General features: G+C 35.6%; 1 protein-coding gene across 2 annotated transcripts in view; it reads left to right on the plus strand.

Annotated features, from left to right (window-relative positions):
- Nucleotides 1-561: 561 nt before the first annotated feature.
- The window catches only part of ANTXR2 (ANTXR cell adhesion molecule 2), a 221,844-nt gene continuing 209,423 nt past the window's right edge, over nt 562-12,982 (plus strand). For both annotated transcript variants that reach the window (XM_051966005.1, XM_051966006.1), the window contains exons 1-3: nt 562-814; nt 1,582-1,653; nt 4,897-4,968. In XM_051966005.1, the coding sequence (XP_051821965.1) occupies nt 657-814; nt 1,582-1,653; nt 4,897-4,968 (302 nt within the window). In that variant the 5' untranslated portion in view covers nt 562-656. The remainder of the gene's footprint in view (nt 815-1,581; nt 1,654-4,896; nt 4,969-12,982) is intronic.

Here is a 12,982-nt window from a genome sequence, read left to right on the forward strand (position 1 = left end):
TAGCGACTTTCTAACGCCAAGCCTCAGCGGGCCCTCGCTGAACTCAGTTCCGGGGCTCAGCGACAACCTCTTTACTCTCCCGTCGCGGCACACAAATGCTAGCTCCCCTGGAGGGCGGGATCGGGGTCGGGAGGGGGGGGATGAGAGGTTCCCTGTCCTGAAACCGGACAGCTGTCCCAGCGGGAGCAGCCTCCTCCTACCGAGGGGCCCCGGGGCGGAGCGCAGCGTAGCGCAACGGTTGAGGAAAGTTGGAGAGGCTTGCGAGTGCGCGGGCGGGGCCGGGCAGCAGCCTGGGCCCAGCTGCAGGAGCCGTCCGAGGACCCGACGCAGCTGTATCTCGTGCGGCGGCCCGGGCCGGGCCGGACCGGGCTGCCGGGGCCGCCCTCCCTCGCGGTTGGCAGAACTCCTCTGGGGCGGAGGGCGTGGACTCCCCGGCCCCTACACTTGGAGTTGGAACGAGGGCGGGGACTGGGCCAGGGGCGGCCCCGGCTCCCTTTGTCCTGCGGCAGAGCTCCTCCCGGGCCCGAGGAGGAGCCGGGCTCGGCTGGGCTGGGCTGGGCTGTATTAAGGAACGCCGCTGAGCTGAACTGAGCTGCGGAGGCCAGAGAGCGGAGCAGCGGTGGCGGCGGCGGCGGCTGCATCCCAGGCTGGCCGGGATGGGGGCCCGTGGCCGCCCGCTCTGCCTTTGGCTTTGGTTGTGGCTCTGTCTGCTGTGGGGCCCCGGACTGCCACTGATCGCCGGGCCGGCCCGAGCACAAGCTGAAGAGCAGCCCTCCTGCAACGGAGCCTTTGACCTCTACTTCGTGCTGGACAAGTCAGTTCCAATGCCTATGCCATTACTATTGCCAGTGTCGCTGCGGTTCTGGGGCGGGTGGGAGGTGCGGGTGGGATTGATGGTGGGGGATGGAGAGACTTGCGGGCGGTCAAGTGTGCGTGTGAGTGCTGCGATGCAAACAGACTGTTGCTTTTTGTCAGATGCTGTTAACTGCCTCTAGAGTCTTAAATGCTCTCTGCCTCTATGGAGGGCGGGACCGGGAGCAGTACTTGGCCGAAGCTGTTCTTCTGGTACCTTAGCTTGGGGCCAATTTTTTGACCCTGAGACCTTTGCGAAAGTGAGGGGTGCTCTTTGGCTGACCTGTGGGGCAGCTCTGCCAGCGAGCATGGAGTCAAGGTGGGGGTGGGGTAGGGAGTCTTCGTTTCCTCCCTTCCTGCTAGAACTCCTTAAAGTTGATCAGTTTGTAAATTCTTAGCACTGAAACTTCACCAGAGATACACCAGAGTCCAGACCCAAAGTGTTTCTTGTCTCCTAGTGAGGAAAGCGAGAGGATAGATGGCTTGATAATAAGCAAACTTTTTACTCGGTTCAACACAGTGGACAGCTCTGTCTCTAGGAAAGAGGAGCTAGCAAGTTTTCTCTCCACTTAATGTAATCCCTGCTAAATACCCAAAGGACGAGGCACTAATAAATTTAACTGATTCGGTATCGAAGCAACAACCAGTTTGAAATGTCAGTATAACAAGACTATGCTTTGATTCCTTCATAGGTCACATTCTAATTGTTTCAATTTGTGTAATTTTCAGATCTGGAAGCGTTGCACAAAACTGGATCGAGATCTACAATTTTGTTAAACAGCTTACCGACAGATTTGTGAGGTACTTCCATTTCTCTCTCATCAAAGAAAATAGAAAATTGCTAGAAATAAATAGTTAAAAGAAGACACTAAGCAGAACTTTATCTGAAGAAATCAATGATGACACTGTTTCAGAGTATTAATTTATTTTGATTTCCAGAATTCTTAAGACATAGCTGAACTGGATCCACCTCCCTGACAATCAATAAAGAGCTTCAGGGAGAGAGGAAGAGAAATCAATTTATCAATTCTTTTTATTAATTTATACCTAGTCTTTGGTTGTTTCCGAATTTTTTACTGGATGCCAGAAACTTGTATGAGACTTTTGTAGCAGCATCTTCAATGCTATCTCAAATGTTTTTTCCTTTCCCAGTTTGCTTTTGTTTTATATTTCATTTACATATTTCAAAACATTTTATCATTAAATACATTTCTTTTATCAAGTTGTTTTTAACATATTAGAGTTTCTGAATTAAAAGAAAGAGTGTTGAAACATGTGTTGCTAAACAAATACCAAAAAAGGCCCTTTTTGTGTGTCTGTTGAAAGAAAAGATTTGTTTACATAATGTGTGGGTGTGTTTAACTCTTAAAATTTAACTCTTCTGTATTTGTCAGTAAATTTCACTCTAAAAAGAATGACTTCTATAAAAAGCAATACTATTAAACCCAACTTATTCTGTACATAAGTTATCTTGAGAGAAGATTAACTTCCTAATAGCATTCCTTCTTTAAAAGTAACCAACAAAATATCTGAATTGGTTAGGTTCCCCCCACCCTCTGCCATGCTAAATAAGATGCAGTAGACTACTGGAAGTTTAACTGTCTAATGGAAAGGACATGAAGAAGAGCTGTATCATTAAATATTACTTCCTTCATTCTTGTTAGTCCAAATGTTTTCTGTAAAGCAGGCTTGGATGATCAAAACATTTTGAAAGTCATTTTGCAAGTAACTTCAAACAATCTGTAGAAGCCTAGGAAATCTATGCTTTTCATTATTGGCAGCAGATCAGCCTGTTCCTGTAAAACAATGTATGCTTATTGCTTGTCCGTGAAAAGTCATCTATACTTTTGCTTTGGAAAGTCAACCTTAACACTTTTTTTGATCAGTTTCTGAAATACAGTAAGGTGGCCTTGTGGAAATGTATGAGAAAGTGAAATAAATAGATATTTCTTTTAAAAAGAAAATTTAAAAATAGGTCTACACTCATATGAAAGGAACAAGTGAGAGTTCATGGATAGACATAGAAATAGGAGGAACCTTAGAACCTTGAAGGAAACAAGCAGGTGATCTAGTCCCAACCTGTCATTTCCAAATAAGGAAACTAGCTCTCTGATAGTATCAATGACTTACTCAGACTCATGCCAACAAATAAACACCTAGTTACTCTGACTACAAATTCAACATTCTTTTCAATCCAATGATTTTAATCCAAAAAATCCAACATAGATTGGATTCTATTCAGTAATAATAATAATTAATTTATTTAACACTTAAAAAAAAAAGAACATTTTCTTTGGCATTAGCCTGAGAGGGTCAAAATCCATGCCTCCAAACTAATATTTTCCATCAAATCAAGTTTTGCTCCTTATCAAGGAGCTGAGTCACCAAAAGTAAGCAACTGATGAAAGAAAGGTTCAAATGAGAATCACACCAGTTTTCTTCAATATCCCCAGTTTTCTTCAAAACATATAACCGAGGCATCTCCTAAATCTTCTAAATAAGGGCTTTCTAGATCTCTTTCATTCTCCTTCTCCTGTGTGGAAATATTTGTATGTGTCAACATCTGGAATAAAAAGACCTGAATTTGAATCTCAGTTCTAAAATATATTTCATGTTGGCCTAATTGATTACTTAATTTCTGGGCTTCAATTTCTTCATCTCCAAATAAAGGATCTCATCAGATCACCTCTAAGGTTTCTTTCAGTTTTAAATCGATGATTTTATATTCTACGCCCTCTCCCCCACAATCAAATGAAAGTTATTTGATGGGAATGACTTGTTTTGTCATTCTTTTTCTAATGCCCAGAACTCTGTCCTTGTATATAATGACTACTTGTTGGATTGAATTGAATACTTTTTGTAACAGGATGTTCTTTATGATCTGAATTGCTCTAGAAATCAGTCTTCTTTAACATAGAGTTCATTATACAACACTCATTTCCTTAGTTCTAACCATCTGATAAAAGAGGATGGGAACAGTCTATGCCAAGAAGATAAAAGATTGCTAAAAAGCATATCTGAGTGATTTAGATGAGTTTTGGAATCAGTATACAACTTTAGATTTTCAATAATGATTTCATTAAGAGTTTCCCATGTAAGAACCATTCTGTAAAATGTAAAAAAAAAAAATGTTTCTGCTGTTGGCTAGATATAAATGATGGCAAGAATTGTTTCCTGTGGGAAGCATAATTGCTGGGATCAGGAAGACTGGAATAGTGTAATTTAAAATGTGCTTTGCACTTCTCTCTCATATTTTTCATTGTAGTATTTAAATGTTTGATTTCATGTTCACTTAAATTTGAACAGTTCTGGAGGGATTTTGTGAGGGTATTTGTTAGCATTTTAACTATTTAGTCAAATTTTTTTGTTGGACAGAATTGAGTATCACTGGTAATCATTTATCAAAAGAAACTGATAAATTATGATTAATAGAACTCAGAGAAGAAAACATTTCCTGCAAAAGAATTTGATATTGGCATGGGATTTTTTTCCCTAGTGTAATATATTTCTGAGTATAGGATCATAGTGAAATACCATTTATAGAGAAAAATAAAACAAAACCCCATATAACTTAGGTGATGGTAGTAACAGTTTAAAAGTATACTGGGGGGAGGGAAAGGCCATAGGGTTGGGAATCATCTTTGGAGAGAAATTCTATTGTGGAAACTTTTTTCACAGAAAAAGGGTTCAGCAACTCTCTAGACTTTAGACTCATAAACATTTGTCTCGAGATATTGGAAAATTAAATGACTGTGAGCTAGCTCAAGGTCCCACAACTAGTACATGTCTTGAATCTACAGCTGTTTTTAACTTTAGTACCATGTCTTGACTATTCATGAGACTCAGATCATACAAGGAAGCCTGTTTAAATGTAAATATGTGTATATGAACAAATCTAAAATATGTAAATGTATATACATTAAAACAGGGTTCCTTGAATATATATGTGTGTATGCATTTATATGTATATACACTCTGTGGATGTCTATATTATATTATTACCTCTTTTTCAAATATCTAACCATCTGGTTTCTTATCTTTCAGCCCTCGGATGAGATTATCTTTCATAGTGTTTTCTTCTCAAGCAACCATTATTTTGCCATTAACGGGAGACAGGTTAGTATACTATCATTTCACTAGAAAGCTTTTTAGTAAGGAATGATGTTAGTAGAATGATTGATGTTTTTAAGTAATGATTTAGCCTCTCAATAGAGTCAAGAAAATGTACAATCATGCCAATTATCTGTACTAATGGAGAGAAGTGTGAATAATAATGAACTAATCTCAAAATTATATATTTATATTTGGAATTTTATCTTAGATGTTTTATTATTTGCTATTTTTCTTTTCTCATATCTTCCTTTCTTGTCCCTCAAACACACACACACACACACACACACACACACACACACACAGTACACTCATATACTCCTTAGTCATAGTCATAGCTTTCTTTTTTTTTTTTTTCCTTTTTTGCTTTAATAAACCAGTAAACTTGTCCTAGAAGGTTCTGGGTAGAAAGAAATCCACAGGTTATTTTGGATAATATTATAATTTAAACCAGATAGTTGATACATTTTAAATTAATTGAGTTGATTGCAATCATTTCAGGAAAAAAATGTGAATCAGTGAACATTATCTTACTTTTAACCCAATTTTAGCTGAATGTGGATTTATCTATATGAATAATAAGAAAAGCTTAGTTATTTAAAAAAAACTACATGGAAAAATTCTACATAAGATTTAAAAGATATGACTTTCATATAAAAGCATAGGCATACATTTTTTCCTTCATTATGTTTTATAGGCCACTTGACCCATTTGAAGCCTTTTAGAGTTGGTTATTTATATTCTTTTAAATTAAAATTGTGTTTATAGTACACTTCCTATGTAGTTAATAACTGATTAGTATAGCTTTATTTTTATTTTTAAAATTTAAATTATTATTTTCTCAACAAAATTATCATTTATCTTCTCATCTTCGCACATCCCATTTCTTCCCAACTGAATAACAAAAAAAGAAAAAGAAAAGACTTTTAACAAATATGTATCATCAAACAAAATTCCCATGTTTGCCATATCTAAAAAGTCTGTCTCATTCTGTAGTATGAGTTCTTCACTTTCAGGAAATGGGTAGGATGTTTCATCTTCTGATCTCTGGTATTTGGTAATTTATTGATCAGAATTCTCAAGTCTTTCAGAGTTGTCTTTAAAAAAATTATGTTTATCTTATTGCATAAATCATTTGTTCTGCTCACTTCAGTCTACTTCAATTCATAGAGATCTTCCCAAAATTTCTCTGAAAAAGGTGTATTTCTTGTGGTACAATAATAGTCCACTCTATTCATTTACCATCATTTGTTCAGTCTTTCCTAATAGGTGGATACTTTTCATTCTAGAGTTTTGGTATTACAAAAAGAGCTGCTGTCTAAAGCTGCTTCTTCTTTGACTTCTTCAGCGGTATGGTCCTAGAAGTAATAGTTTCTCTGGGTCATTTTTTGAGTATAGTCACAAATTGTTCTCTAGAATGTATGTACCAATTCATAACTCTATCAGCAGTTCTTTAGTTTTTTCTGTTTTCCTACAACCCCTGTAGCAATTGTTATCTTTCTTTGTCATCCTTGCTAATCTTAATGGTATGAAGAGGAATCTCAGAGTTGCTATAATTGGCAGTTCTCTAGTTTTTATACATTAGTAGTGTTTTTTTTTTTTTATGTGATTGTAGATATCTTAGGTATCTTTGTTTTGAAAACTGCTTGTTAAATGTTCTTTGAATATCTTTTGGGGAATCTCTTTTTCTTATAAATTGAACCAATTCTTTATGTTTTTGTATGTATATATACACATATAACATGAGATCTTGTATGCACATGTAATATGAGAAACTTATTGTAAATATTCTCTCCCCAGTTACTTGTTTATTATTTAACTTTAACTACATTGGTTTTCTTTGTAGAAAAACTTCTTAATTTTATAGAATTAAAATTCTTTATTTTATGATCTGTGAATGATTCTTTGTGTCTCTCATTTTGTCACAAACTCTTCTAATTCTAGTTGTGAAAATTTCTTCCTGGATTTTCTAATTTGCTTGTATTGTTGCCTTCTAACTCTAAGTCATATATACTTTGAAATTTATTTTGGTAAACAATGGGAAAGACTTATATAGTTTTAGAGGCTGGCTTAATGAAGATAAAGGTGTATTTTAACTTGGACAGTATAAATGTTCCTGCAAAATTACACATATGAATTTTTTTTAATAAATTGATGTTTTTCAAAACATTTCAAAGAATTTTACTAGATAAAATAAATCCTGGAGTAGAGGTTTGTATAGATAAAAGATTCATTAATTAATTCATATCAGCCATTTCTGAATTTATCTATTTTGTAAGCTTTTTACACAATGGGTGCTTATGGTATTATGAACAGAGAATAGTATTTAAGCTCTTGGTCTGCCCATTGGTACTCTGTTGTGATATTGTCTTTCAGGTTTCTTGGTGTATATGGCTTTCTGGTGTTGCTCAGCTCATCTTTGGTGAAAATTTAATTTGTCTTTTGATATGCATTCTTTGTCTTTATGTAAAAACACTCTTTATTAATTATACTCAGGAAAAATGGGAGGGATTTTAGGAATACAATATAGAAACTGTTTTTATAAGTTGCTGGGGAAGAAAGTACTACATAGCTTTATTAAAAAAACCTATTCTTGTAAATTTAAAACTTCTAGTTGTAAAGAAACTTACTTCAAAAAGAAACAATACTGGTTAAACAGATCAGATTTCATCATTTCAGTCCTATATTTTCTATTGCTCTAGTACTTTTTCAAATACAAGAAGCAACATTTTCACATTTTACAGTATTGCTATAAAAAGTAAAGATGAAGCAAAGTTAAAAACTAAATCCTTGTGGCAGGCCTTTGTCTCCTGTTATGAATAATTGTCTAGTAAAGAAGTCCTCAAAATATATTTAACATGGCAAGAAACCATTAGGAATGATATTCATATCATTTAATAGTGTTTCAAATTCTGTCCTTAGTTATCTCCATTTGAATGTCCATATTTAGTGGTTGTAAGAAAGATCCACATAATAGTTTGAGGTTATTGTCAGTACTGCAGTCCTTGTTTAGTGACATTTTAATAAACATACCCTTCTGAACTTTCCTATTTCTCTCAGATCTAAAATCTTAGTATCAACTCTTCACTCTTATTCATCTCTCTTCTCCAGTCATTTGCCAGATCTTGCCACCACAATAGTTCAATTCACATTACTTCTGATTGAGCTTCAGTTAACTCTTCAAGTGTCTTCTTACACTAAAACATTCTCCCCATGGCTACTAAACTGATTTTCTGAAAGTTTAGGTCTGATTATAACACTGTCCTACTCAATACATTTTACTTGCACATTATTGCCTTTAAGCATCAAATATCAACTCTTGGATTTTGTATTTAAAACCCACCTGCCTTTCCAGTCTTGTTACATTACTTAAGTTCCTCTGCACTTAACTTAACTCCTCAGGCAGAGTGCCCTTCTTGCTCTTCCTCACATACAAGTACTTTATCTGTCATCTCTGTGTCTTTGTCATTTTATTTCCACTTCATCTTCACCACTTAGAGACCCTTGTTTCCTTCAAAAGTCAGCTAAATTCATGCAACAATGTTGTGAAAGTTAGCTCTGTCCTCTTTGCTCCTCCCTTTGTTTCCTGCTTCCTCTCTCACCCCAACCCCTTGTCACCACAAATATCACTAACATCATGTCTTGAATTTGGGAGAGGCCTTACTCTATTTGTAGACTAACTGCCTTTCCCTAGATAGACTGTGAAATTTATAAACTCATACCACTGGTGACAGACATGACTTGTTTGGCTTCTATGATTATTCAGTAATCATAGTAGCCACAGATGCAGAATCCTACATGTTAGCAATTCTATGAAGAGTGAAGCAGGATGCAGGGATTTCACCACTCGGCTTTGTGAAAAAGCTTCTAAAGAATGACCAGTGAGAGACCTGTCCAGCTCTCTTCCTATTGCATAAATCTGCAATATTTCATTGCATAGGATGCTAACATTACCTTCATTCAAAAAAGAATGTAATAATGATGAAAACTCAAAGGAGTCCTTTAATAGTTAGTGTAATATTAAATTCTGACTCTACCAAGAGTTAAAAACAAAACAAAACAAAAAATCCTACTAAGTTGAATTACTTCAAGATGATCTATTGATTGGGTCTGAATTATCTTTTTGTTAAGTTTTTCTAGATTTACTGATGAAGAACACTTTATGTATTGATGATCTCTGGTCATGAGATGTAGTAGTGAACTGACTAAGGAATGTTATTTTTACATTATAAAATCCATTTATGTAAACTTGAATTTCAGTTGTCTTTTTTTCCCCCTCTTTTGGCAGCAAAACATTAGTGCTTGAGGACACGCTGCCACTCATTTCTGGCAAGCACCAAATATTTGGTTTATAATCTGCATTCAGACATAGTCAGTTTCAAGTTGTTTCTGTAGATGCTGAACATAAATATTTATCTAAAACAAAATCCTACTGTATGTAATTGACTCCTTCATCTGTGGAATAATGAATTTCTTCTTTTGTAGATTTGACTAATTAATTAACAAGTATTTGTCCTGTATTAGCAGGGTGCATTGTAATAGATTTTGGTGGGTAAGTGCAAGGAATACAGAAGAAATAAAACACGGTCTCTCTCATTAGGAACTTGATATGAGTACAGAAATGTACATACACACATCACACACACACACACAGACACACATTTCCTCACAAAAACTAACCAAATTTATTAAAAACAATTTCAGAGTGGAATTTCAATAATGGCAAAATGATATATTCTGGAGTACAAGATGAACTTTAGAGGTTAAAATTACATAGAACCTTGATGGAGCATTAGGGAAGGGCTTAATGCAGAAAATAAACTTTTAGTTCCAACTTAGTAGAAATCTGTTAAGTTACTATCTGTGTTACTTTGAATTATTCATTTAACTTGACCACATTTCCATTTTTTCTTGATAAAATGAGATTGGTAGAGTATGTGATCTCTTTAATTTAGCTTTGAATCTGATGAGATTGTGTGTGCGAAGTGGGGACATGGATTGTCTATCACAGGAAATCATAGGTATGTACATGGAGAATTGTCTTGTACAAATGAAAACTTATTTAGTAAAGTGTCTTGTCAACAGTAGCTACTTATTAAGTAGCTATTTTTGAATTTTACTTTCCTCTAGTTAGGCCATATTTGTACCTTTTAAGAAGGGACTTTGATAATTTGAAGGTTGTTCAGTAGAAGGCAATCTGGATGATAAAGGGTCTTGTATTTATGTCATGTTAAGTAGCTTTTGAAATAACTAGGAATATTGATCTAGGAGAAGACTTAGGGAGGATGTGAAAAGTATATTTATTTATTTGAAGTAAATAAGATGGCAAGTAGAATATGTTTATTCTTCTTGGCCCTAGGAAGCAGAAATAGGAACAGAATTAGCTCAAAGTTGTAAAGATTTGATGACTAAACATTTTAGGCTCTGGTCTAAAAACTTCCTAAATGAGCTACTTTAAAAAATGTTAAGCTTTGTTGGGAAGTAGTGAATTCTTACTCTCTTTAAGTAAAGAATGAATGGACGTTTGTAGGGAGATATTCTTGTTCTGATACAGTTTGAATTGATATTTGAATCTGAGATTTTGTGATTCTGAACCTAAAAGATGCTCAGAACTAAATAGAGTATTCCAGATGTTCTCTGAACAAGACAGAATATAGCAGAACTAGATTCTGTGCCTTTCAAGGCAGCTCAAGATTTTGTTAACTTTATTGGGTGCTGTTTTAGGTTCTTGCCATATAGAGCATGCAATCTTATTAAATCTCTAGTTGAATAATGTAGCACCAGTTAGATGCATAGGACAGATAGATGGCATTGTTAGAAAGACTCTCCATCCTAAATTCAAATTTGGCCCCAGACTGTGTGAGTCTAGGCAAATAACTTCACTCTTTTGGCCTCAGTTTCTTCATCTGTAAAATGTGCTGGAGAAGGGACTAATAAACCATTCTTGTATCTTTGCCGAGAAAATCCTGAAAGATATTGCAAAGAGTTGGACATGAATGAACAACAGTAGCAAAACTTATCAAGGAATGTCATCTTGAAATTTGTCTATCTTGTTTCAGATTACAAGAAGTTGTTTCTATGCTAGAATATTGTAGCTCCCGTTAAATTTAGAACATTGGAGTATCACCATTCTCTCAAAATCAAAGTAGATTTGATGGGCTTTAAATATTTCCACATCTATTGTCTTATTTTGCAATGTGAGTGCTTTGATATCTGGGATTGTGCTGACTTTTGTTCTGTATATCTTAGCTACTAATATTTAAATGGGAATCTAAACAGATGTTAATGGTATTTCAGTGATTTTAAGATTTCACTATGGATATTCACTCTACTGATATAATTTGTAGTTTGTCTGTACCTTCTCATATGTGATATTTGCTCATTCTCATTCATAAATTCTCTTTAGCATCTCACCTACTTGAAGAACTTCCTCTGATACATATATATATATATATATTAATATCTCTTTATATATATATCATATTATATATAGAACATATATATATTAATATATACCTAGAGGAAGGATCTCAACATATTGTGTATACTTCCTGTGGAAGATTTATGGAAGAACATGAAAGTTACATACGATGAAGTTTTGATGAGTTATGATACATACTATTAGAGAATATTGCATTAGGGAAATGATAGGCATATGAGTCAATAGTTGTTGCTGCCTTTTGGATGAGACTTCTGGGGTGATAATTTTGCTTTTAGTTTCTTTTTCCATTTTTTCTTTCCTTTGAGATGTCTGAAAGATGATCCTTTGGTTCCTTCAAAATTATGTTGGATCCAGCATGTATTTTTTCTTTGTGATGTTGATCATGTCCTAATTTCATCTTCTTAAGTGCTAATTATATTAATGATGACTTATATGTGTAACAAGATGTACCTATCTGGATATGTATTTTGAGTTAAAATGAAAATGACTGCTTGGGATGAAATACTCTCTTTTTTGAGATGTAATGATGATATTGTTGGCCAGGATTAGTCACCCCTTTTCTCCTCCCACTGGGAAATTCCTCCTTTCTAGGTTTGTCTGTAGCTCTACAAAGAGCATTCTCTTCCTATTTGTTGATCAATTGAAGAGAATTTGAGCGAGACCACTTGTAGAGACATCCCAGATTTGTTCTTTGCAACAAAAAATGAAACCTCTTAAATTGAAGACAAAAGAAGAGGAAGGAGAAAGAAGAAGAGGAGAAAGAGAAGAAGAAAAAAAGGAGGAGGAGGAGGAAGAAGGAGAAAAAGAATAAAAGGAGGAGGAGGAGAAGGAAGAGAAAAGAAAAAAAAATTAACCCATATCTAATTTAGTTCATCCTATTGGAAAAATTTAAAAAATTACAAAGTATACAAAAATTATTAATCAAACAGATAAGATTCTTTCTCAGTTTGACTCAGTTCCTAGCTAGGAGAAAGTCTGGCATTTTGGAGCATTAGAACTGTCTTTATTGATTTTTACATCTCTGTCTACCAATACCAAACATTGTTCCTTTTTTTTCCCTACACTCCTCTTTGCCAATGAGGTAGCATATAGATCATCAGCAATTAGATTGATTGTATCATATGTGTGTGTAAGTAGGTATGGAATTAGAGAAATTCATAAGAAAATGGAAAGGTAATTTTATGGAACAGAATAAGCTTTGAAATTATCTTCTGAATGTCTTGACCAGAGAGGTGAGGAGGGAAAACTCAGGTTCTCAGTTTGGTACTTATTTCTCCCATGGAATATCAGCAGCCACTCTCCCATTCTTTCCACTGCCCAGAGAACTTGTCAGTAGTGCTTGGTGCTCTAGGAACATCTCAGCTGCTGTGCTCAGAACTCAGGCAGGATTCCACATGCTGTTTGGAAACCCCGGTCACTACTTTGCTACAATGTTTAGCTCTTCATTCTCCAGCTTCCCTCTTTAGTTACCATTTCATTTCCTCTTTTGAAATGTGTGTAGCCTTTGCTGTCTGTCACCCCTATTTGCTGCTTCTGCTTTTGCCTCAGGACTCACTGAAAAAAATATGGTGGTATTGC

Source organism: Antechinus flavipes, chromosome 6, assembly GCF_016432865.1.
Source record: "Antechinus flavipes isolate AdamAnt ecotype Samford, QLD, Australia chromosome 6, AdamAnt_v2, whole genome shotgun sequence".
Lineage (NCBI taxonomy): Eukaryota > Metazoa > Chordata > Mammalia > Dasyuromorphia > Dasyuridae > Antechinus > Antechinus flavipes.